The sequence below is a fragment of the Orcinus orca genome, chromosome 7 (assembly GCF_937001465.1).
Source record: "Orcinus orca chromosome 7, mOrcOrc1.1, whole genome shotgun sequence".
NCBI classification, from domain to species: Eukaryota; Metazoa; Chordata; class Mammalia; order Artiodactyla; family Delphinidae; genus Orcinus; species Orcinus orca.
The window spans coordinates 116,316,406-116,343,083 of NC_064565.1; the positions used below are offsets into that span (position 1 = coordinate 116,316,406).

The window sequence follows — 26,678 nt, forward strand, 5'->3', positions numbered from 1 at the left end:
GGGACGCTGGTGGGGAGCGGTGTCCATTAAGACTGAAATAGGGTGAAACTATCTCTTAGAAGTAGGTACCCGGTGGGCACGTAGGGAGATACACAAGGATGCTCAGGGTTCGGGACAGAGAGACCCAGTGAGGTGCAACTGGATCAGGGATGAGGGATGGAGGGAGGCCTGGGGGTAGAGGTGAAAGGGCCCTGACAGAGAGGGGCAGAGAGGTAGCAAGGGAAAGAAGTGTAGGAAGAGGGGAGAAAGAGAGTAACAGCACACAGGGCAGAGACACACTGGAAAGACAGAGATGGAGAAGCAGGGAGAGAAGAAATACAAAGGAGAGATTGGGGTGGGCGGTTGTTGAGAAGCACGAGGGTTTTGCGACATATGAGGGTAACTTGGGTAAGATTTGAGGAGTTGAAAGCTGAACAAGCAGGGTGGACAGCGGGAGAATTCACAGTTTCCAGACTCTGAATTAGGGGCAGCTTGAGGGAGGAAAGTGAGCTGTGGATTTTTCTGGAATCCAAGCCCTCTCTTTTCGAGCCCCAAATTTACCCCTTTATCATTAAGAGGAGAAGACAACAGACAAAACAAACTGACCCCCATCACCAAGGTTGCTCGAGAAAAGGACTCGGAAAGTTTAGTTGTCTTGGAAGTGGCCGGGTTTCAGAAGCACCCTTTGATGTGGTGGTCTGCATTGAGCACAATTCTGGTTTGTTCCTTTGCGCTCTTTAGGGTTTTGTGTGTGTGTGTGTGTGTGTGTGTGTGTGTGTGTGTGTGTGTGTAGGGTTGCTCTTTCTTGAGGGATGAATGGAGCAGGAACTATACATTTCACTTCTCTGAAAACTTTGGGCTTTCAAAAGGCCTGTGGAAGGTTGTTAGCAGCTATGGGCACTCCTGGAAATGGGGGAGAGCTGTCCCTGGTGAATACACTTCAAGGGACAGGATTTCACATGGCAGGGATGCCTTCTGATAATGATGGAAGAATCGATACTGTGGCTGTAATGAGCTGTGGAGGAGACCCTTTTCACAGGCCACCTCCTTCCCGGGATCCATGCTGAGCAGTTTGAAAGACCACTCGTAATTACGTACCTCCATGCAGCGCACGGTTCCAGCCCGCCCCGCGTCCCCAAGGCCCAGCCTGGAGGTTGTGCACGCTCGGTGGGGGAAAAGGGGGCCTGTCGTCCTGGTGGTGGGTGATGGTGGCTGGAGGCCCTGCGGACGTGGGCCTGCATGGGTTTGAGCTGCCCTGCCCAGTGAAGACTGGGTCTGATTTGAGGGGCATGATGGATATGACCGTAACAGTGACCTACATTCTTGTAGGAGCAGCTCCTGGTTGTTGATTCTACTCATTTTCCTGAGATAGGAAGTTTACTTACTGCGGGTCAAGGAAGGGGGTACTCCATTTTCTAGGGCATGCTAAATTCCCACCATCAGCAGCTCTGTTCACCCACCCAAGGTTCCCAAGTCTTCCCCTGGACTGATGGGAAGGGGCCTTGGCTGGGCATTTAGCTCAGCCATAGCTTAGGGCCAGCCCCCTTCTCCAGGTCCCTGGAGATGGTGATGAGCTTCTACCAGGCCTTCCAGAGAATCCCGTTCAAAGGCAGCTCTCTCATTCAGTAAACCTGAATCATCAATCAGCTTCCTGTAAATCGCACCCTTGGTCCAGGTTCTGCCACCAGGAAGAGCACAGGAGCAGGCTTCTCCCCATGTGATACCTCCCTCTAAACGTCCACTCCTCCATGCTAATGCTTTCCTGGCACCGCGAGCTTGATGGGCCAGCATTCCATCGTGGGTGTGGTACCCAGGAGCCAGCCACTGTGAACCTGTGTATCCCCTTCCCCATGCCTCCCTTCAGGAGGAGCTGAATTGGCCTCCAGGAAGTCCTCGTATGAGCGAGGGCAGTGTCGGGGCCACTGTTCTCAGCCTGGGTTTGGTCATTTCTGCTACTGGACCAGCTGGGAGAATTCAGGTGGCTGAGCTGAAAGAGCCCAGAGTCCAGAAGTGTCCATCCTCTCTTCCCAGCCTGCACTGAGGCCTCAGGCCAGCACTAACTCCCAGGGCTGCCCTTTTGCTCGGTAATATCTCAGGTCCCCTCACTGCCACAATGCTCTAATCTCCTGTGGTACAGTGGTGCCATGGAAAAACAGCAAACTTAGGGGTGGAAAGGTTGAGGGGGAAAACAGGAAGGAGGCTTTGGTTCAGACCATGAACTGACAGTAATATCTATCAATGCAACATCTGAGTGTGTGTGTGTCCAGGGCTGCGAGGCATGTGATTAAAAAAGACATGAATCGAACATTCAAGCAGTTGGCGTTCTTGGTCGAATGGTCACACAGCCCTCTGGAGGAAGATGTGGGCCCCATGTGGCACAGGTGAGGGAGAGGAGGCCCAAAAAGGCTCCGGGGTGCCTTTGGCTGGGAGGGGTTTTGGCCCAGACTAGACCTGCGTGTGCCTTCCCCGCAGCCTCTGCCGCCTCGCTGGTGGCTCTGAGCTGCTTAGCTCTTTGGCAGGGTTTGGGTTTATTCCCTTCTCCCTGTGTGAGGTGTACACAGACTGGATCAGTGCTCTGGCAACCGCCCTTCTTCATTCTTGGCCTGCCAGAGATCACGAGTCAGGGCCACGGGGCACTGGCCATTGGCCCACTGACCACAGAGTCTGAAATCCTCACAGGTTCCAACACATGAACCCTCTCGGTATCGGGATGCCCGGGAGGAAGGGTGCCCAAGGCAGAGTGCCAGCCAAGGGGGTCACACTGCAGCCTGATGGCCAGAAGGTCTGTTCATCCCAGATGGGGTGAGGGGACTTCTCTCTACCTGGGGGTATGTTTGCCTGCCCGGCACATAGCGACAGTGTCCAGGCGACAAGAATGCAGACATATACAACTTAAGGACCTCTGGTTTCTCCCCCTCCTTCCCCTTCCCAGGCTCCCCTGGGTTCCAGGAGGAGCGTCTCCCGAGAGCTGTTCCTCCACGACGCTGGCTGTGTCCCAGCTTCCCCGCTGGAGCCGTGGTGCTCACGGATTCACAGGGGAAACTAGCCCACGGCTGCTCGCCAGGGGCCCGCTCCGGGCGCACTCAAAGGAGAGGCTGTACTTTATCTCTGCCTCCCTGGCTGCTGGATCCAGGCTCTGGCAGATCAGCATTCAAACCAAAGCTCTTTTTAAAGACAAGAGGCACCTCCAGCGTGGGAGGGGCCCTTCTCACCAACAGCTTGGCCTTTCCAGTTTGATCTCTCTCATCTCTCACCTAAAAGCTACATCTTAGGGCTTCCCTGGTGGCGCAGTGGTTGAGAGTCCACCTGCCGATGCAGGGGACGCGGGTTCGTGCCCCGGTCCGGGAAGATCCCACATGCCGCGGAGCGGCTGGGCCCGTGAGCCACGGCCGCTGAGCCTGCGCGTCCGGAGCCTGTGCTCCGCAACGGGAGAGGCCACAGCAGTGAGAGGCCCGCGTATCGCAAAAAACAAAACAAAACAAAAACTACTTCTTAAAAATCATGCACTCAGAGTTTGGCTTCTAGATGTCTTGCTCGAGTATGTTAAAGGCAGCACCCGTGTGAGCAGTCTACACACAGAGGTGTGTTAGTAGCTCCTTAAAAAAATAAATAACCGGGCTTTAAAGGAGGAAAGGTACCTGATGGTCCAAACGTGGCCGGGGATTTCACCTGCCACTCCATCTCATCCTTCTTGATCTCAAACACCACGTTGGCGTCCTGGAAGAACTGGTCCATGAGGAGCTTAAGACGGTCCAGGTCTCCTGTGACCAAGGCAGCATGGTACTCGAGCACCGGCCACCCAGCTCTTGTTTGAGGCTCTTTTCCCATCTTCTGAAAGATCTGAAGTTTCCCTGTAACTGGCTCTGGCTGTCTCTTCATTGCAATGCCGATGATCTCAGAAAAGTTCTCCAGGAAGGGGAAAGATGGTCTTATGGAGTGTGAGCTATTTCTATTGTTATTACTCAATTGTCATCCAGTTGGGGCTCGGGTGGTGGTGTATTTTTAACTCCTGTGGGCTCTGATGTGATAATGGTTACTTGATATGGCCAGCATCACGTGACCACTAATACGCCAAAGAGCTCAGCCACCCCCTTGTGATTGTATAGATGTAAACTCTAGAGACAGGCACATCTGTATATCTTCCAAACAACTCTCCGCACGACAAGGGCAGACACAGCCTGAAATAGGCAGGGCTTCTCTTTCCTGCTCTGTAGTGTGTCTTCTTGCTTTCATCCCGTCCACTTCCTTAGCTGCTGTGGCCAGTGGTGAACGGATGTGTATTCTGAGGGCTGTGTCAGTCCCAAGGCTGTGTGAGGGAGGCCCAGCTGGACACTGCAAATGACCGGGCTGTGCACAAGTGTCCCCGGGTGGGAGGCTCCGTAGTAGGACACACCAGTGATTTCCAAAGGCATCATCTGGGGCCCCAGGTGGCCTGTGAGTTTCTTCCAGTTGTTGAGAACTGATCCCAAAATGCGCATCCCTTGCTGAAGATGAGAGATGCCACAATTTTTTTTTTAATGGATGGTAACAGTTCTTTATTAGTAACTTACTAGCTACTTGCTACACTGTAGTTCAGGGCTTTATTTTATTGTCTAAAAATTAATAAAGTCTAAAAATAGAGTTACCATATGATCCAGCAATCCCACTCCTGGGCATATATCCAGAAAAGATGAAAACTCTAATTCGAAAAGATACATGCACCCCTATGTTCATAGCAGCACTATTTACAATAGCCAAGACATGGAAACAACCTAAACGTCCATCGACAGATGAATGGATAAAGAAGGTGTGATCTATCTATCATCTATCTATCTATCTGTCTATCTATCTATCTATCTATCTATCTGCCTATTTATCTATCTATCTATCTATCATGGAATATCACTCAGCCATAAAAAAGAAGGAAATAATGCCATTTGCAGCAACATAGATGGAGATTATCATACTAAGGGAAGTAAGTCAGACAGAGAAAGACAAATATGATATCACTTACATGTAGAATCTAAAAAAATGATAAAGATGAACTTATTTACAAAACAGAAATAGACTCACACACATAGAAAATAAACTTATGGTTACCAAAAGGGAAAGCGGGGGAGGGAGGGATAAATTGCGAATTTGGGATTAATAGATACACACTACTATATATAAAATAGATAAACAACAAGGACCTACTATAGTACAGGGAACTATGTTCAATATCTTGTAATAACCTATAATGGAAAAGAATCTGAAAAATAATATATATATATTCATATATATATATAAAACTGAGTCAATTTGCTGTACACCTGAATCATTGTAAATCAACTATACTTCAATGGAAAGTTTTTTAAAAAATTAATAAGATCACTGTTTTCTTATAACATAGATAAAACACAATTCTCATATATGTTTTCCAATTCTTGTTTTTCCCCTGCTAGGAAGCTGGGATGGGCCAGTGCAGTTGGCTGACAGGATCCTGTGCCACGTCTATGTGACTTACAATAAAAAATGTGACCAGAGGCTAGAGGGAGGAAGGAGAGTCAGGAAGGCACTGCCTGGACCAGCAAAGGGGGTGGAGCATGTGCCCAGGAGAGTTAGGCACAGAGGCTCCGGGGGAGGGAGGTGTGCGTATCAGTAGCCACCATCCTCTCAGTGCCAGCGGTAGCCCAGGGATCGTGGGACCCATTGCTATGTGGTGTTGCAGTCAAACAGCATAGAGACAGCAGGAGAAAAGACCTGATGTCAAGGATTAGGGCTCACGAGGCAGCACCTCTTTAGTCAGAGCTGGACTTCGTAAGCACCCTCTTTTCCCATGTCCCTCTCTCTCACTCTCATTCACTCCCCAAAGCTGCCCCCTGACCACCCCCTGCCTCTCTCTAAGTCCCTCTAAAGCCTGAGCAGGATCTCTCAGAGTAATCTGGCCCCTGGGGTGCCCCTTTCATTGAGATTTTCCACAAAGGGGGGGACTCAGCCGAATACCCTTGACCTTTCTTAGCAAGGCTTGCAGTAAAGAGTGGAGGGGAGATTGGATGCCCTTATAATTTAATAAAGATGTTTTACTCTCATCATAGACCTGATTTGCAGGCATAACTGTATTACACGGGCTGACCCAAGGCCTGGAGCTTCCCCCAAATGGTAAAGCCCACATCTTCTCTACAGAAGGGGGTTGCAGGGTGCTGGGATGGGAGAGGTGTAGCCTCTGCTCCTCTGTGATGCTTTGTGCAGGCGGATAAGTGGTGTTGACAGTGCCTCAAAGGCTGAAGGGCTCACGTTGGTGAAGATAGTGTAGGGGCTGGGGGTGTCCCAGAGCACTGCTGAGGAGTGCTATGGAAAATGCAGTGGTAAAGATTATGCAGACCATGTTTGCAAGCAGCATGCAGCCTTTATCAGACGCAAGCGACAAGAGCTTACGGAGAATGACAAACAGCAACACTACGGAGACCATTTCCTTTCTGGAACGTCCACTAGAATAAAGTCATCTACTCTTCCTTCTTCATTTCCATATTATGTCATTGCTCTATTCATTTCAGAAGCAATATTAATTCTTTAGGTATTTCGTTTCTTTAAACATAGCCTTTCTGCCCTGTTATTTTCTCAGACCGATAGCTTGTAATTAGATACATTTCTGAAAGACTTTTCATATGCAACTATAATCCAGGATCCAACTGGAGCCTGTACTTTAAACTGGAGCATTCTTTTGTACCTGATACATGTTGTCATGGGCTATTTTTAAAAGGGGTGGGACCCTGGAGGTGAGTCCAGGGGTAAGAGCCATTCCACCCTGTGTTCTATGCTAAATTTAGCTTTCCAAGTGTTATATTTGTCAACAGCACCCTGAATACTCAAGCTTGATTTCAGTGGATATGGGGTAGTAGTCCAGAAACAGACTTGGTTCTTTGTGAGAGCTTTAAAAATAGCTTACGGTAGACAGAATTGGTTTCACGAGTAGGACATAGAGATTAGTTCTACACGGCAGCATGACAGAGTTGTTGTTTTAAAGAACAAGAAGACCTGTATGTGTGACTCTTACATTAAATAAAAGCCAAGTAAAATAAAAACAAAACCAAGAAAACCCCCACAAATGGCTGAAAATCAACCCATTCATTCACCTATTTATTCAATAACCATTTGTGTAATATTATGTTGTAGGGTGTGCTATTAGGTTTGGGGGATTCAGAGACAAAAAATATACACATTTACTCTCAGGGAACACATAGAGTCCTGGCCGCAGCAATTAGTCAAGAAAAAGAAATAAAAGGCATTCAAATTGGAAAGGAAGAAGTAGAACTGTCACTATTTGCAAATGACATGATACTATATACAGGAAAGCCCAAAGACTCTTCCGAAAATTGCTAGAACTAATAAAAGAATTCACTAAAGTTGCAGGATACAAAATTAATATATAGAAACCTGTTGCATCTCTATTCACTGATAATGAGCTATCAGAAAGAGAAATGAAGAAAACAATCCCATTTACATTTGTATCAGAAAGAATAAACTTACCTCAGGAGGTAAAAGACCTGTACTCAGAAAACTGTAAGGCATTGAGGAAAGAAATTGAAGGTTACACAAACAAATGGAGAGACATTTGGTGCTCATGGATTAGAAGAATCAATATCATTGAAATGTTCTACTACCCAAAGCAATCTATAGATTCAATGCAAACCACATGAAAATACCAATGGCATTTTCCACAGAACTAGAAAAAATAATCTTAAAATTTGTATGGAACCACAAAAGACCTCAAACAGCCAAAGGAATCTTGAGGAAGAAGAACAAAGCTGGAGATATCACACTCTCAGACTTGAAGCTATACTACAAAACTATAGTAATTAAAACAGTATGGTACTGGCACAAAAATAGACACATAGATCAGTGGAACAGAATAGAGACCCCAGAAATAAACACATATGGTCAATGAATCTACAACAAGGGATGCAAGAATATATGATGGAAAAACGTCTCTTCAATAAATGATGTTGGGAAAACTGGACAGCTACATGGAGAAGAATGAAACTGGACCACTCTCTTACACCATACACAAAAATAAACTCAAAATTGATTAAAGACTTAAATATGACTTGAAGCCATAAAACTTCTAAAAGAAAACATAGGCAGTAACCTCTTTGACATCAGTCTTAGCAATATGTTTTTTGGATATGTCTCCTAAGGCAAGGGTAACAAAAGCAAAAAAAACCAAATGGGACCAATTCAAGCTACAAAACTTTTGCACAGTGAAGAAAACCATCAACAAAACAAAAAGGCAACCTACTAAATGGAAGAAGATATTTGCCAATGATATGTCTGGCAAGAAGTTAACATCCAAAATATATTAAAAATGCATACAACTCAATATCAAGAAAACAAACAATCCAATTAAAATATGGGCAGGGGACCTGAACAGACATTTTTCCAAAGAAGACATACTGATGGCCAACAGACACATGAAAAGATGCTCAACATCATTAATCATCAGGGAAATTCAAATCAAAACCACCATGAGATACCACCTCACACTTGTCAGAATGGCTATCACCAAAAAAGATCACAAATAACAAATATTAATGAGTGCATGGAGAAAAGGGAACCCTTGTGCACTGTTGGTAGGAATGTAAACTGGTGCAGCCACTATGGAAAACTGTATGGAGCTAAAGATAGAACTACCATATGATCCAGCAATTCCACTTCTAGGTATTTATCTGAAGGAAAAAAACCCCACATTAATTAGAAAAGATATATGTACCTCTATGTTCGTTGCTGCACTATTTGCAACAGTCAAGATACGGAAGGAACTTAAGTGTTCATCCAGAGATGAATGGATAAAGAAGATGTGGTATGTTTATACAATGGAATATTAGTCAGCCATAAAAAGAATGAAATCTTGCTCTTTGTGGCAACTTGGATGGCCTGGAGGCTATTATGCTAAGTGAGATAAGTTAGACAGAGAAAGGCACATATTGTAATATCTCACTTACATGTAGAAGCCAAAAACAAAACAAAACAAAACAGAAACAGACTCGTAGATACAGAGAATAAGCTGGTGGTTGCCAAAGGGGAGAGGGGTGGAGGGGACAGGTAAAATAGCTAAGGGAGACTAAGAGGTACAAACTTCCAGCTATAAGATAAATAAGTCAAGGGAATGTAATAATACAACAGGGAATATAGTCAATAATATTGTAACAACTTTTTATAGTGACACATGGTAACTGGTCTTATTGTGGTGAACATTTCATAATGTATAAAGATACCGAATCACTATGTTATACACCTGAAACTAATGTAATATTGTGTGTTAATCATAACTCAATAAAGAAGATCACATGGAAAAAAGCAGTGACCATCGGACCCCAACACACAGGAGTTCTTTATCTTCCTTCCCACCAGCTGAACGATGTCCTTTAGTTATGTGAGTAACACTGTTTCCTCACCCAGCTCTCTTGGTTGGGCTCCTCCTTTCCTGCTGCACACCAATTCTGCCCACCAAAACCTTGCTTGGATCAAGCCATTCGTATCTCATTTTTATCATCCTCATCCTTCTCAGCTTGTTTAAAAGGCAACGCATAGCCTTCAAGATGTAACTCAAGTCTTATCTTCTCTGCCTACTTCAGTCCATACGAAAACTCAGTTTCTTCCAAGGGTGAATTTGTGTACGAAGTTTCTCCGCAATTGTCAAAATCTTTGAGAAACTGAGATAAAACAGAAGAAGGACCAGAAGACTAGAGTTTTCATTTTCAAATAGGAAAAGAACTTGATTCTTCAAGTCTGAATTGACGTCAGTTCTGGGCAAGATCCCTAAATGGATCATGAAAAGGATTGGTTGGGAGTATTTAGAAAAGGAAGTGGGGGTACTTGGAGCTCTGTGGGTCACTAGGAAGAAGTGAGGGTGGACTCAAAGAATTTTCTTTTGTGTCATGGTTGTCTCATTAATATGCAAGGAGATGTAGGCATAGGTATGAATATTTCAACCTGTAATCGAAGGTTGAAAACCTTTTAGAGAAGATGGAAAAATATGGGTCTTTGTTTAAGAAAATATTGCTAAAAAACTTGAACTGGAGAAATAATATACATGGTGCCTAAAAAGCAGCAGCTGTAGAGTGGAATCACTGAGGAGCTTTAAAAACATTGATGCCTGGATCCCAGCCTGAGAGATTCTGATGTAATGGGCTGGAGCGGGCAGCGTGGGCATCAGGGAGGGTTAGAAACTTTCCAGGTGCTTCTAACATACAGCCAAGGTTGAGAACCATTGCTCACAAGGGAAGACCAGAATCTGTTTCCAGCCTGATCCTGTATAATTTGCTTACTGATGATTTGAGTGAACACGTGGACGAGTGGGTATCAAATTGGTGGGTGAAACCAACATCCCAGGTCCATAGGATCCTGTTGTCCTCGTGAATCACTTGGTTGAAATTGCCACTCACTGCCGGGGGTCCCCTCGTTTCTGGCACTAGAGGTTTCTCTTTCTTTTTTAAAAATTTTATTTATTTATTTATCTATTTATTTATCTATGGCAGCGCTGGGTCTTTGTTGCTGCGTGCGGGCCTTTCTCTAGTTGCGGCAAGAGGGGTCTACTATTCGTTGTGGTGCACAGGCTTCTCGTGGTGGCTTCTCTTGTTGCGGAGCATGGGCTCTAGGCGCGTGGGCTCAGTAGTTGTGGCTCGAGAGCTCTAGAGCGCAGGCTCAGTAGTTGTGGTGCACAGGCTTCGTTGCTCTGAGGCACATGGGATCTTCCCGGACCAGGGATCGAACCTGTGTCCCCTGCATTGACAGGCGGACTCCCAACCACTGCGCCACCAGGAAAGCCCCGAGTTTTCTCTTTCTTGTTTTTAAGCTCAGAGGTAGCCGTGCTATGGATGTGGTGATGTTTATACCCAACTTTAGGTGGCCTAAGTGCAGCAAATTATTTGACTTTATTTTAAAACCCTCAAAGCATGCCTGTATAGAGTAACTTGTGTCAGTTTGAGTTCCCTTACTCACTGGGACCCTTGGTTTTGTGCAACCCAGAGTCCTCCCTAGAACCCTGAACACCCCTGTGCTTTGCCTCCTCGTGTTTCCCCACTTCTGTGTCTGCTCGAATGTGTGTGCTCTGTCCTGCCTGTGGCACAAAGTTAGCTCACTGAATTTTTTTTCTGGTTGGTTTGTTTGCTTTCAAGTTAGCCAACAAACAATATTACTTAGTGAGTTTGGTAACTGTACTGAGGATGTGAAGGGGTCTATCACAGTTTGTACAGGCTTGTCCCACGAGTCTCCTCCATCTCTGCTTCCCTGCTCTCTGGCGCAAACACTGCAATCTTCCTCCCTGATCTCCCTTTCAGTGTGGTTCCACACATTCTCAGGCCTTGCTAGTTTCAGCTTCACAGAGCTGGTCAAGAACAAATACAGTGCCCTTCGTGAAAGGGAGGGGTTCTGATGAATACAATTTTCTCCACATCAATATGTTTAATACTTTTAGTGTTTCAGATGAAGTTTCTGATGGTACCTATTTGATGGAGGAAACCCATTTGTAAAGAAATTTAATTGCTGAGGCCTTTTATTGCAGAGTGTGGAGTGAACTTAGGAGAAGACAAAAATGCAAGCAGAAGAGGATACCCAACTTTTATCTGGATGATTCAATGAACTGACTAAATCTCTCTACCTAGCTTGCCAGGTAGTCCACTGGATGTGAATATACTTTTTTTTTTTTAACGTCTTTATTGGAGTATAATTTCTTTACAATGGTGTGTTAGTTGCTGCTGTATAACAAAGTGAATCAGCTATACATATACATATATCCCCACATCCCCTCCCTCTTGCGTCTCCCTCCCACCCTCCCTATCCCACTCCTCTAGGTGGTCACAAAGCACTGAGCTGATCTCCCTGTGCTATGCGGCTGCTTCCCACTAGCTATCTATTTTACGTTTGGTAGTGTGTATATGTCCATGCCACTCTCTCACTTCGTCTCAGCTTACCCTTCCCCCTTCCCGTGTCCTCAAGTCCTGAATATACTTTTGTAAACAATATTTTGGGGACTTATAAGCATAATGTTTTGCCCATGGGAGACACAAAAACTGGTTCTCCATACCAAGTCTCGTAGCATCGGTAGCTAACAAGAGGGAATTTTTGCTTCTCCATCAAATGAGACAAAAAAAAAATCCACCTTAAAATGATAATGAGATAAAAATGGTAGCGTTCAAATGGTAATTATTATTTTCACGCGATATCAGGATCTTTGCATCTTGCCACTGAATTGATGAATGATTTCCTTTTCCTCAGAAGCGTCTGAAGATGAGCTCTGGTGATGTTCTGTGGAACAACCCAGCAGAGCCTGAAATGTGGGGCTGGTGTGTTTGTTACAGGGTCAGGCTGGTTATCCAGGGCCATGACTGCCCACGTGTTTGGGCCACGAGGTAGAGTTTCCTTGTGCTCCTGGGAAAGGGCAACTGTGCGGATTCTTTCCTAGGCCATTGGGCAAATATCTAGCTTCCTTCTGGGGTCAAGTGTCCAAGTAAATGGGCGCACTAGGCCAGGAAGTCATTCCCCTTGGGGACATAATGAGATTCTGATTACTTTCTCAAACAAACGAATGCATCCTGTTATCCTGATCAATATTCTGCTTCCTACCCAAATTGTTTCTGTAAATGGCCATGGACTAAATCCGACAGACTAAATTCAATGTTCCTACCGCCTGGCACTGGCCCCAGGTCTTACCGTGGATTTACTTTCACACCTTTTTTGACCCTCACTCTCCTTATTTAATTTCTAAAGCCCACTCCTCCTTCATCCCTACTCCCTTAGCTTTTTAAAATTACAACATTTTTTCAAACTTACGGTTACCAAAGGGGAAAGGTGGGGTGAGGGCTAAATGAGGGATTTAACCTTAACATATACACACTACTATATATAAAATTGATAAACAATAAGGACCTACTGTATAGCACAGGGAACTATGTATACTCAATATTTTGTAATAACCTATATGGGAAAAGAATCTGAAAAAGAATATATATATACATGTATAACTGAATCACTGTGCTGTACACCTGACACTAACACAACATTGTAAATCAACTCTACTTCAATAAAAAAAAGAAAATACTATGTAAGTGACAGAAGCAATTCATCCAAAAATATTAAAACATTTTTTAAAAATAAGAAGCTGAGCCGGCATGTGAGGCTCTGCTTTTAAGAGCCCAGGACACACCCACCCACCCATTCACCAGAGTTAGTCACACAGACATTCACATCCAAAAATATTAACGTATCCTAACCTTCTCTCCAAATAACAATGTTAGCACAGCACACCTCATTTAACAAAACATTAAAACATTTTACTTCCTCAGATCAGGTGTATCTATTAATAATGAATTAAGTTGTCTGTACTCATTTCACATTATTGAGAAATCTCATTCCCGTCATGTGGAAAAGTACGATACTGGGGGACGACACCTCGCTCACTTATTTTCCCGACAGCGCTACCCAGCCTGGTGCAGCTCCTGCAAAGCAGCGTGGTCACTTCTCATCACGAATGCCATCTCATCCAAAGGTCAAGTGCTGCTTTCAGCAGGGCCCAGGAGGGCTTTTCCGGGAGCTCAGAAGCAAAGGTGCCCTTGAGCACTGCCCACCTCTGTGGCTGAGCGGGAGGTGGGGCAGCCCGGACCTCGGCAGGCACAGCCACGAGTAAACAGCCCTGCAAGGACACTTACGGACTCTGGTGATGGAGCCGGAAAGCATCTCATTGAAGTTCTCCCTGATAAAGGTGACGAAGTTTCTTCACGACTGTCATGGGGATTTAATTACATGATAAAATTGCAGCTCCTGCCTCTTGAGACAAATTGCTTGTTCAGACTGATTGTTTTTTATGAATCTCACACGGGGAGCAAAATACTTCTCTCCTGAAGTTGGTTCGGTCCGATGGTTATGCCCTATCATCCTTTACTTCCCTTCGAGAAATGAGAAGTTTACTGGTCCTGTAGTTGAGGAGGGGGGTTGCTTCTGGTGGAGTCCTTTGGTTACTTTGCAAGTGTGCACAGACCAAAGCGAGCCCAGTGGTGTCTGATGCACTTAAAGTTCATTGTCCTTATGTTTCGGTTTGCAAAGAATGCGAACTTTGAATTTCCAACAGAAAAATAGGAAAAGGGCATGATAAGAAATAGAAATGACCACTAAACATGTACACAATGTCCATTTTTACTAATTAGAAACACAAGTTAAAAGAAGACATCTTTTTTGCCTATCCAGTTGTGAAAGGTTTTTAAAAAGTCAAGTTTTGGAAGTGTTTAGTGAAACTGGCATTTTCAGAGTTTGCAGGTGGAAGGGTACATTTCTATACCATTTGGAATTATTCTGTAGTGAGTGTACACATAAGGGGCATTTTTCAGGTACTAGAGGCCTGTGGAGATTCAGAGTAGAAATCCTTGCCTTTGAGGAGGGTTACACTTTGTGGGAGAGACAGACAAGGCGGCGGTTAGCCGACAGGTGGAGTGAGATCACTGATCGATAGGGGTACAGGTGTGAAGATGAGAACGCATCAGGTAAGGTATCAGAGTGACAGGAAGTAGGGGTAGGACAGGCTTTCTCCGAAGGTGGCATCTGAGCTAAGCACAGAGGGAACTGAAGGAAAAGATGGCTCACGACCCCTGAGGGTGTCTGTCTCCTCCTCTTGGTCTGTGGTGGGGGATGAGTGTCCCTTTATTCTGGGCTGAGCAAGAGGCAGACAGGTGTCCCTGGCCTCAGGGCTGTGTTGGTGGGGCCCAGGGTGCAGTCTGGAAGGTGGGCGCTCGGGAGAGCAGAGTGGGGATCTGGGGAAGATGCAAGCCGCAGAGAGTAGTTCTGAGGGATCAGAGCCAAGGTGCACGGCAGGGCCAAGACCTTTGGTGGACAAGGAGGTGTGCTGCCCAGACCCCACTGTTAGGGAGGACTCGTTGCCCCGGCTGTGTGCTCCTTCTGGGTAGAGAGGCGTCTCACTCCAGAATATGCTTCTCAACGTGGCAGATCCAGTGACTGATGGGTACCGGTAGACAGGTCCTGCCACTGTGACCCCATGTGGGAAAACCGTGATACGTGGATCAGCTCCAAAGCTCCCCTTGGGGCTGGCCGAGGCATGGCAGGGCCTGGGTCACCGGCTAATCCCTCTTTCTCCCCTCCCCCTCGAAGGTGTGGATCCCCAGCAAATACCCTGCAAGGCAAACAGCACCCAACTGTGAACCCCTGGGCCACCTGGAAGGACGGGTGGGCATGTTGTCAGAGCACGTGAAGACAGGAGATCAGAGATGGCCTGCCCCAAGGCCAAGAGGGGAGAGAGGGCCTGGGGGTGTCACTGAGGCCTGGTTCGGACCAGGGTTTCTCAACCACATCAGGTGAAGGACCAAGGATTTTTTTTTTTTTTTTTGGTCCCAGTTTGTCACAGAGTGATTCTCTTTCAAAATACAATTAAAATTAATTACAAGAAAGAATAAAATGGAAAAAGGGCATAATTACAAGTCCGGTAATCACACACGTGGGTGTTATATTAATTGTCAAATTGCTGTCAGCGTTTCTAAATGTTCACTGTCAATTTTCATGGCAAACACTTTGCAGAGCAACCCCTACTCCCCACTGAGCTATGAGTAGTGTCTTTATTGATCAGAGTCCCAGGAGTACAGGGTGGGTGAAGGACGTGGGAGAGATGGTGGGGTTGGTTAGTTCACAGCACATCTTTTGGACTCTTGGACGCCTGCTATAAAATTGCAACTGTACATTGTTGGACAGGGGTTGCCAAGCCTTTTTGTAAAGTGCCAGATAGATATTTTAGGTTTTGTACGTTATATGGTCTTTGTGGCAACTACTCAGCTCTGCCATTGTAGTATGACAGCAGCTATGGACACTGTGTAAATGAATGAGCAGGGCCGTGTTCCAGTAAAACTTTATTTATAAAAACAGGTAGACGGCCCTAGGGTCATAGTTTGCCGACCTTTGCTGTAGGCAGTAGGGAACGACTGCAGGCTTGTGAAAAGGAGAGTTACATGCACCCCCAAATAAGAAGCTGTTATTGCGTCTTTTTCTCTGCATACCTTTTCCCTCCCTTCACTGCAATGAAATGTGCTCTTTATTTTCAAGGCAAGTTTGACTGAACAGCAGCCAACAGACCATCCAGATACCAGGCACACATTTGTCTCCTGTGATGCCTATCCTGCTTTGGGTTTGCTAAACTTCTTGAATCTGTAAGTTTATATCTTTCATCCAATTTGGGAAATGTTTGGTAATTATTTCTTTAAATATTTTTTCTGCTCCATCCTCTTTCTTGGACTTTGGTTGAATGTGTCAGACCTTCTATATTGTCCCACAGTCCCTGTTCATTTTATTTTCAATCGTTTTACTTTCTGTTCTTCAGACTGGATACTCTCTATTGATCTGTTTTCAAATTCACTGACTCTTCCTCCCGTCATCTTTGATCTGCTGTTCAGTCCATTATTGACTTGAACAAGGCCAGCCCTGGCTTCAGGGGAGGTGGGGAAATGTTGTTTTTTCTCCAGCTGGGCACATGGTGTTGTCATAGGGACTTTATTGGTAAAGGAGGAGGGGGAGAGGGTGTGTGCAGCTAGCCATGACTCCCGGCACCAGTCTCTCCACCTCTATCCTTCCTACATATGTAGGAGTTTTTCATTTTTTTCCAAATTAGATGATCTCATTCCATTGCTGAGTGGCTTCTCACTGCCTTTGCATTTAAGTGTAAATGCCTATGTCTAGGATTTGTGGCCTCACACAATACAATGCAGTCTCAAAGTGCTTGCCCAGATATTCCTCCCTCTCCCCTGACTAACACACCCTATTTCCAGCCAGCTCCTACTTCCCTGAGTGCAGACTGTGTGCTCCACATCTGCTCCCTTTGCTCCCTCAGTTTGGAATAACTTCCTTTCCATCCCAGCCTGTCAAGAACACGTTCATCTTTCCAGGGCCAACCCAGGAGATTTTGTGTCCTCCATATGTTTTTTGGTCTGTTAATATGTATTACACACCTACTATGTGCCAGAATGTGGTGATTAGGACAAGCCCAGACCCTGTTCAATATCCAGCTGTTGAATTTGGTATTTGGTACCAGGCTATAGGTAGTGCATTTGCCATTTCCAATTCGTTTCTTTGGAATGTTTATCCTCAGCAGAGTGCACCATTGCAGGAACCACCATCATCCTGGAAAAAGGTAGAAAAGCCTCTTCCCTCTTATCCTCGTTTCTTTTTGTTCTTTCAAAACTCTCCAGTGTGCTGGGGAGTGATGCTAATAGAAGTATGTCATCAGCATACATTATGTCTTTATTAGCCTGTTTCTCAATTTTGATTCTGAAAATATCCTGATTTAGCCTAATTGCAATTTCACTGTGTTCCACAGGCAGTGACGGTTCATACTGGGGGGATCTGAGACTTGACCCTGTCGGATATTTCTTCCTGCCTATATGCTTTGAAGCTGGACCATTAGCTCAAAGGCATATATCTCATCTCACCACAGCAATTCAACCTGCTCCTGGGAAAATAGAGCCTAGGGTGTGTGTCTGGCAGAAAGCAAAGGAATATCTTCATTCTAGGTGGTGGGAGATATTTTTTCTGAAGCTAAAACAAGGGATGCTGCTGGAGCCATTTTATTCCTAAATAATTTAACTATATTCAAAGATAATCTGATGTTATTGTAGGAAAGTGTATTTCTAATAAACTCCACTTGATCTGGGTGAATCAATTCAGGCAGCGCATAATTGAGTCTGTTAGCAAGGACTTTAGCAAGAATTTTGCAATCAGCGTTAATTAAGAAGATGGGACAATAATTTGTGCATAATTCCGGATCTTTTCCTGGCTTGTGAATCAAAGTAATAAGAGCAATGCTCCGGCTGGTGGTGGGATGGTGTCATTAGGTGCTGATTTATAAGTACTTAGAAAGGTTTAATTTCATTTTGCTTCGAGCAGGGTCTCCCTGCCCCCACACGCTCTGATCAGGGCTGCAGCCGAGACGGCAGAGCTCTTGCCTCTCCATCCTTTCCTGTCATCACTGACCTCCTGCTTCCCATTTTTGTTTTTATTCTGCAGCCGAGCGCCCTGTTCATTCATCCATGTTTTTTCTTAATACTCTTATTTGAATGATTTGAAGCGATGGACTCCATGCTATTGACGTTGTGTGCATGTGCGTGTGCGTGTGCGTGTGCGTGTGTGTGTGTGTGTGTGTGTGTGTGTCTGACGTAAAGTCGAACGGTTGTCACAGCCTCAGTGGGGACGTTTTTCATGGATCTTCCTGCCACACATCTCTGGGTGGGTATGTGTCAAGAACCCTTGACTACAACTCAGAAAACATACCCGGTTTGTGTGCTGTTCCTACCTGGCTGTTGCCCAGTAAGGGAACACATGTGAGCCTTGGTGTCCCCATCTGTATAATGCAGCCACAGGACAATTACAGGCATTAAGGAGTGCCAGGAAGAGCTCTGGATTTCCACCTCCTCCGGCTGTGGCATCTGAGGTGTGGAACTCACCCTCTCTGAGCCTCATTTTTCTCAGCCGGGAAAGTGGGAAAGATAATAGTCCTTGGGAAACGCGTACCTAAGAGAAGTGCTCACTGCATGTGATTCCTCCATCTTTGCCCCCACTTGCGGTTGGCTCCAGTGCTAACAAGCTCTGGTCTGCGGACAACAAGAACAAGACTGGCCCTGTGCAAGGCTGCTGGTCTTCGGTGATTCGAGCTCGTAAACCAGCCTCCCACCAGGCGATACCTTCTCTGCCCATCTGGCCTGGAGCCAGCCGTTCCTTTGAAGTTGGGACCCAGTCTACACAGGCCTCTGCCAGGGTGCACGACACCTGAAGGTGTTGTGAAGGCAGCGGGGTTTTGTTAATCTCCATAAATACAAGTCGTTGTTCTTAGAACCCTAGTTCGTCCCTTTTGGAAACACCCTGAGAGATGACCCCACTGATCCCATATTTTTAAATGAGGAAATTAGGGTTCAGAGAGATGGACTGACCACACAGGTTCAAGGTTCAAGACCACTCAGTCCGTGGGAGAGCGAGGGTCACCTCACCATTAATCTCTTGCTGTATCCATGACACCAGCAACCTACACACACTTGTCATTGGTTCAACTGTGAGTCCTCCAAGGTAGGGGTTGTGCTTACTTAACTGACGTTCAGCTGTTGGGTTTTCTGTGGGCAATGTTCCCCTCCGCACACAGGGACAAAGGGAGTGGGTGTACCTTGCATGGTACAGCGCGCTCAGCGTCAAGCTGGTTGAATGAACGGTTAAATTCTGCCAACGGACCCACTGGGTCTATGTCCATCCCACGTTCACCCACACTCATTCCCCACCTATACTTGCTGCTGGGTGAGATCTCTTAATAAAAACCCAATTAGTATTTCTTTAACTTGCCTCCAGATGCTTAAATACCATTACCCCAAACACACCATAATGCCTCTAGTTTTCTATTTCAATCAAGAATTCAAGTAGCATCTTGACTTGTACATAAGATATCAGCAGCAAAATCATGGAATGCTGACATCCTTAATAATAGCAATTAGTAATCAGTTGTTTCTTAAGTAGTTTGATTACGCCAGTTACCAAATTGTACAGTTGATGCATTTGGGGGGCAAGCAGGGTCTCGCCACCCCTCCCCCGCCACCCTTTCTCCCTTGCTGCGTGCTCGCTGGTTAGTGAGCTGATAGGCACTGCAAAGGGGCGAGGATGAGTAATGCCGTTGTTGCTAATATTCAACAGTAGAGACTTGCCTTTAGCAGAAAGTAGAATCGAATCTTTCTTTGCAGAAAGACTCATCCCAGTCATGTCTGTGGAAACGCAGTCTGTGTCCACCCGGGTGAATGTTAGCAAAATAGCTTGGCCAGCCCATGCAGCCAGGGCACCCAGAGTTTGAACACTTATCAGGGCGAAGACCCTGAGCCAGGCTCCGGATACCAGGCAAGGGTCTTGACCTCGACGAGGCCATATTTGAGAATGAAATATTCAGTGGGTATAAAAATTAGCCCAGCGAGGGGGCTTCCCTGGTGGCGCAGTGTTTGGGAGTCCGCCTGCCGATGCCAGGGACGCGGGTTCGTGCCCCGGTCCGGGAAGATCCCACGTGCCGCGGAGCGGCTGGGCCCGTGAGCCATGGCCGCTGAGCCTGCGCGTCCGGAGCCTGTGCTCCGCAACGGGAGAGGCCACAGCAGTGAGAGGCCCGCGTACCGCAAAAAAAATATATAAATAAAAAAATTAGCCCAGCGAGGTTGCGTGTTTCGGAAACTGATGGAGACTGAGGGCTTTGTGCTCTTGTGGAGGGAAGTGGTGGGTCTGTGGGTCGGGTGTGCAGGGGGGCCCTCGTGTGTGGGGTCTGGACGGAGGGCATAGCCTAGGTGAACCGAGGAGGCAGGGGAGGTCCTGACAAGCCCTGGGATTTGGGCGTCGTCCTGGCAGGAAGGTTCTTGTTGGGAGGGGGTAGGTGGGAAAGATGGGGGAGCAGATTGTGGATGAGCTGGGGCCTCAGCTCTGTTCCTCTCATTACACACACACACACACACACACACACACACACACACACACACACACACACAAGGAGAGAATGAGAGAGATTGCTGTGCCCCAGTCCCAGGCCTCCTTCCCTGGTCCCTCACAGCAGGCCAGTCTCAGTCTGACTAGCAGGGAGAGGGCTGATCATCTGTTAGAGACCTCCATGCCCTTCCCAGCATCCCACAGGGCATCCGAAGTACATCTTTGCAGGAGAGCAGGTGGCTTCACAAGGGCACAGGTGAGTTGCGTCTTTAGGGGAATCCTGATTGAGGACCACTCTTCTGCCTCGTGGCCAGGCAGGGAGGGTACATTCCGTACTTTGACCCACTACCTGCTGGGGCTGAATTTTTAAGTTCCTTTGCCCTCTGCCCTCCTTAAGGGGACCCATGTATACCTGAGGGGTTCTCCAGAACAAGTCGTTCCTGCCATTTTTTTGGCTGGTACCTCTTTTCTCTATGGTTTTATTGTGATGTGACATGGCTGCAGATAAATAAATAATAATTATTTTTTCTGCTCTATTTGGTGGGAGTAATAAGCTCACACACAAGCATGGAGATCTCACTGAGAAAAGCAAGGTCCTTGTATATTTATGTTGACAAGCAGAAAGAATTGTTACTTTTCTTTTTTTTTTTTTTTGCGGCACGCGGGCCCCTCACTGTTGTGGCCTCTCCCGTTGCGGAGCACAGGCTCCGGACGTGCAGGCTCAGCGGCCACGGCTCACGGGCCCAGCCGCTCTGCGGCATGTGGGATCTTCCCAGACCGGGGCACAAACCCGCGTCCCCTGCATCGGCAGACGGGCTCTCAACCACTGTGCCACCAGGGAAGCCCACTTTTCTTCTTCTTATTTTTGCAAATTGTCATCTTGTGAACAATACTCAGAGTTCTTTGAACAAGCGTTGTCCTTGGGATGGACAACTCTTCCTCCCCTTTCCCCGAAAAGCCTTTTCAGCCTGAACTTCGGCCCTGCCTTCTCCTGGCCGGGGTGGGCACCTGCAGCCCCTGCCCCTCGCCGGGCCCGGCCAGGTCTTCTTGGTCATCATCATCCTTTCATCTTCACCTTCCTCCTCAGGAGGACTGAAATTCCAGTATCCATTCCCAATGTGGGCTGCCCTTCAAGGTGCTGCTACAAGTTCTGACCCCTCTTCACACATTCTAAAGACCCCACGTGTATGTCTGAATGCAAACAGCTCTTGCTTCTCTCAGGGCTGTTCCCCCATGACTCACAATTACCCCCCGAGAACGAGCCCATTCACTCCCATACTCAGGAGAAAGGAGGCCTCGCTCCATTTTGGGCTGAGACAGGGAGACTTTGGGATCACGGCCTCAGAGAAGCCTGGAGATGGAAGGGGCCTCAACAGTGATCTGAGCCAGCATTGCCCAAGGCGCATCTGCAAACCACCCGTCCCCCTGGTGGTGGTGAAGCCACAGCCAGCCTTTAACCTGCCCTTGCGTATTCTCTGACAGCGTGGTTCTCCGGGGACCTCTCCCGTGGAGCTTTGCTCAGGGACCTCTGCTTGGGAATCACTAATGGAATCTCATGAACTAGTTAATAAGTAAAGGCACTGGCTCAGAGAGGGAAAGTGACTTCCCTGAGGTCACACAGCTCGTTGGTGGCAGAGCCCAAGCTTCCCTCTGGAGCGTCTCACTCCAAGGCTATTTGAGGCACCTGATAGCCTACCTGTGATGACACAGGCTGGATCCTGAACTCCTGGGAGGCGGTCCTGTGTGTTATTCCTGTTTCTATTCTCCCCTCGTTACTGCCAGGCTCACAGCAAAGGCTCAAACTTTGTCGCAGTCACAGAGCCCCCTGATTTCTGTCTGGATCGGTGGCACTATCCTCTCCTCACCCCCAACCCCTTCCCATCATTTCTCAGCTTTGTCATTTCTCGCCTTTATCTCTGTGTGTACCCCACTCTCTTGTTTAGACCCTGTCATCTCTCACCTGGGTGACTGCCTTCAACCACCTCCTAACTAGATCTTGTTTCCTAACCTTTCTTGTTTCCTTCAAATCCTACTCTCACATGTTAGCCAGAGAGGCGGCCCCCCAATGCAGGTGTGAGCGGGCTGCATCTCTACCCCAGTTTCAAGCCCAGCCTGCTTCCCCCGCAATAAAATCATTGGCAACAGTATGTGTCCTGAGGTCACAGGCTTAATCATTCAGTTACCATCATCCCGAAACAAAAACAACCCAGAACAAGCCCAAGTCCTGACAAGATGTCAGCAGCATCGACCTGTTCTCGTCCTGAATTGCGCCGTTCGGCAGGGAGAAGTAGACACGATACGATTTAGAACATACAGGTTCTTCGTGGGAGGGAACGGGAAACTCTTAACACAGATTTCATTGGTTTCAAGTGTTTAGTAAAGTGGTGGGGACAGTAAAGACGGTGCAGGGCAATTTGTAATGTGAAAAGAAATGATATTTTATTTTAGTTTTTGTTGGAAAGACTAGATTTTTATCTTGGATTAATAAAAAATATGTTATTAATACTGAAAGAAAAATATTATCACATCATTAGCTTTTCACGTAGTTCATTTAAAATAGTAAGATGTTACCTGTAATTTATATTAATGTGTAGCACTGATGACGTGTCCTTCTGTGAAAACACTTATGCTATTTAATAAATGAATCTAAAGAACAGATTAAGGCTGTTGTTAAAGGACAAGAAATGATATTTTAACTCAGGGGCTCCAAATACACAAATCCCCAACCTGCTGGGATGGGCTTGTAAAAGGGGCTGTGATGAGTGGGCACTTGCTCCAGTCAGAATCCCAGCAGAAAGCAGACGGCGCAACTCCAGGGCGTAGCAAAGGCGGGCAGGGCCAGGGAAGCCAGCTGGGGTCCCCAGGGCCACCGTGGGAGCCCCCCTCCCTGTGTCTGAAGGGGCAAGGAGCGAGGTAGGAGGTGCCACGCAGGAGCTGAGCCTTCAGCCCAATGGTGAAGCCAAATCGCAGCGATGATCTGGCAGGGAGGGGTCCCCAGAGCAAATACCCTCCCCTCCCCGCTCCTTGCAGCACCTTGCGTTAGCTACACCCAATGGGGGTCAGAGAGCGTGGGCCAGGATGATGTGACTCATAAGAGCACCTCATGGGCAGGCACTGGGCAGGAGGCAGGGTGGGTCTGGAGTGCACATGCAAAATGCAGAGCTCAACACTCCTGGCCAAAGCGCAGTTTAGGATTTCAAAGTCCCCTCCGCACCCCAGGGCAGGCTCCTGGATTGTTGCGTGTACCAGGTGCTGTCTCGGTGAGGACCCCTGCCCATCCAGGCAGAACTAAGGTCTGAAGAGAAGTGTGGTGCTCTCTGAGCTCATGCCTCCTGGGGCCTCACCCTGATCGGCGTCCCAGATATTAGGAAAACCAAGGAAAAGAAGAAGAAGGAGCCGGTTTCTCCCTAAAGCCTTCGGCAGCTTGTTTGCACCACCAGTGAGAGACAGCACCTGGGGTGCACCCACATCACAGGGGAATAGAGGGATGGTCACCCCCCTAGAAGTTCCAGGCTCTGATCTGTCCCTTCATCACATTAAAGCTCCACTCGCCAGCACCAACGTCCCAGGCACGTTCCCTTTTGGTGTCCTTCCTGGATGTGTGAGCATGTGTTTGTGCATGTGTGTGTTTGTGCCTTGTGTGTGCAGTGGTACACGTGTGTGCATGCACTCACATGTGTTGGGAAGGAGTCTGTCTAGTGGGGGGAGGGGAGCCCTGAACATTCCTTAGGAGTCAAGACTAACGTTGTGGAGGGCACATCTGACAAGCTAGAATTAGCACGATGCAGTGAACAGTTAAGCTGTGGTCAGGGATATCATTTTCAGCAAATATGACAACGGGATTATACACATGTTATGTGAAGGAGACCTACAAAATGACCAAAAAGGTATAAAGAAATGAGGAGATATTGCCCAAGGACCTGACTAGACAAGGGCCCACATGTAAAAAGGTCTACAAAGAAAACCCAAACCCTACAGATAAGACTTGGTTCTGAGCAGTAAAGAAAGGTTGGGGGGAAGGGGAAGCTGGGACGAAGTGAGAGAGTGGCATGGTCATATATACACTACCAAATGTAAAATGGATGGCTAGTGGGAAGCAGCTGCATAGCACAGGGAGGTCAGCTCGGTGCTTTGTGACCACCTAGAGGGGTAGGATAGGGAGGGTGGGAGGGAGACACAAGAGGGAAGGGATAGGGGGATATGTGTATACGTATAGCTGATTCATCTTGTTATACAGCAGAAACTAACACAACATTGTAAAGCAATTATATTCCAATAAAGATGTTAAAAAACAAACATAAAAGGATGGACGAGCAGGCAGTGGAGAATGACCAGGGTGCACTTACTAAATTGGAGATTTAAATATGAATATTAACTGCCCATAATGTTCAGGGTGTGATGTGACACACACTCGCTATCAGGAGGAATAGAAATCATTTCAGAAAACAATTTGGAACATTTGTTATCCTTGTCCCAGTAACACAGCTCCTAAGAATTTATCCTAAGGACAGAACCCTGAATAAGAAAAAAGCATATGAATGCTAATATAGATGCTAATTATAGCATTACTGATAGTAGTAAAGATGTAAACACACAGCCCCCTCTTGTAGGCATTTGGTTTAAGTATTTTGTCATTAATCACCTCAATAGGTGATTGAAATTAAGAAGACATGTAGCAATATGGAAAGTACTTTAGGTGTATTAACTCAACAGAACAGGACACAAACTTATTATCTACCACACGGTTATAAGGAGAGGAAATTTACACATGCAAATAGACTAGCTTGGAGAAAAGTGGAGAAACGAAAAGAGGGGCTGGGTCGGGATGGCGGTGCCACGGTTTAATTTTTCTCTTTTTAACTTTTTTGTATTGCACTTTAGTTGTTGCCTATGTAACATACTGTGTGTATATATATGTGTGTGTATGTGTATATATATAGACACATAGTGTATATCATAGTATAGATCTATATATCATAGTATATATATACATATTTACTGTGTATATATTTACATAGTATATGTATATTTACTATGTACTGTATAGTAAATACAGTAAATATGTGTATACTATGATATATATATATACTATGACATATACTATGTATATATATACAGATGTATACTAGGTACATGTATATATACAGTATACATATATACACACAGTGCGTATGTATATAAATAAGAATCATACAGCTGGGCACGTATCATTCGCCTTTTTCAACCATTTGCCCTTCCACCCCCGAATGTTCCCCACCCCAACCCTGTGCACACGATGGGGAAGCAGCGGATTCATCGCAGTTACCTAGGAGGACCCCGGGGGGCAGCTGGGCCGAGGGGTCCTTCATCCAGTCGTCGTTGGCCAGTTCTATCACGGCGTCCACGTGCCGAACTTCAGTACAGATCAAATCCCTCACTGTCGCCTCATTCCTGGCTTCCAGGGCTGACTTCAGTCTATTTACGAAATCCGACTTGACCGGGTAATCGGGAAGGCAATCAGAGATGGACATTGTGATGTCGTTTGTGTGTTGACCAAACTGCTCTGCTTCCCAACTGAGTCCAAAGTCAGCAGCTGGGCGGAGAGGGCTGCGGGCATGTCTATAAATAGAAGAAACGTGGCTCCAGTTACAGCCCTGGGAACGGCCACCCGCCAGCAGTCCTCCCCACCCCGTTCCTCAGAGGGAGATGGGAATTAATCTCCCCAAGGCCTCACTTAAGGATCATTCTAGACAGGGGGGCAGTAGACCTGTCTGTGAGTGGGAGAAGCCGAGGGGACAGCGTTTTTTTAAAAAAATCTCTTGTCGGTACTGCCGATCAACATCTTCTTTTATCAAAGTGAGACTCTGTCCTGAAACCTTAAAATCCTTTTCCCGAGCCTGGGCTTGCAACCTTTTTTCTGTTGAAAGGAACATACTGTAACGTTCTACACCACGTATTCCTTCACTTCATCTAAAAAGAGAGTCTGGTTGACTATAAATTGGACATGCCTTGAAATTGAGAATGCAGGGAAATCTTTGGTTTCCAAATTCAGGATGGACTGGCTGGTCTCGAGAAGACGAAAGCATCACATAAGTGAACCCAGAAAGTAACCGAAGTATCAGCAGCAGCCTCTGTACTTCTTAAGGCTGCTAACTTTGGCTTAAAGCACCCAATTCCGTGCCCCGTGGAAGTGCAAAGCACTCATGTTGGTTTCTACGCATTCCTGCGGGGTAGTGGACTTTTTTTCCATAACCTCTGTCTCTAGTGGTCCTGTATCTCCC

General features: G+C 46.5%; 1 protein-coding gene across 1 annotated transcript in view; it reads right to left on the reverse strand.

Moving 5' to 3' along the window:
- The window catches only part of ASB18 (ankyrin repeat and SOCS box containing 18), a 63,079-nt gene extending 37,092 nt beyond the window's left edge, over positions 1–25,987 (reverse strand). Inside the window, exons 1-2 of the mRNA XM_004262559.4 lie at positions 25,724–25,987; positions 3,618–3,740 (exon numbers count right to left, since the gene is read on the reverse strand). Of these exons, the coding sequence (XP_004262607.1) occupies positions 3,618–3,740; positions 25,724–25,928 (328 nt within the window). The 5' untranslated portion in view covers positions 25,929–25,987. The remainder of the gene's footprint in view (positions 1–3,617; positions 3,741–25,723) is intronic.
- Between the last annotated feature and the right edge of the window lie 691 nt (positions 25,988–26,678).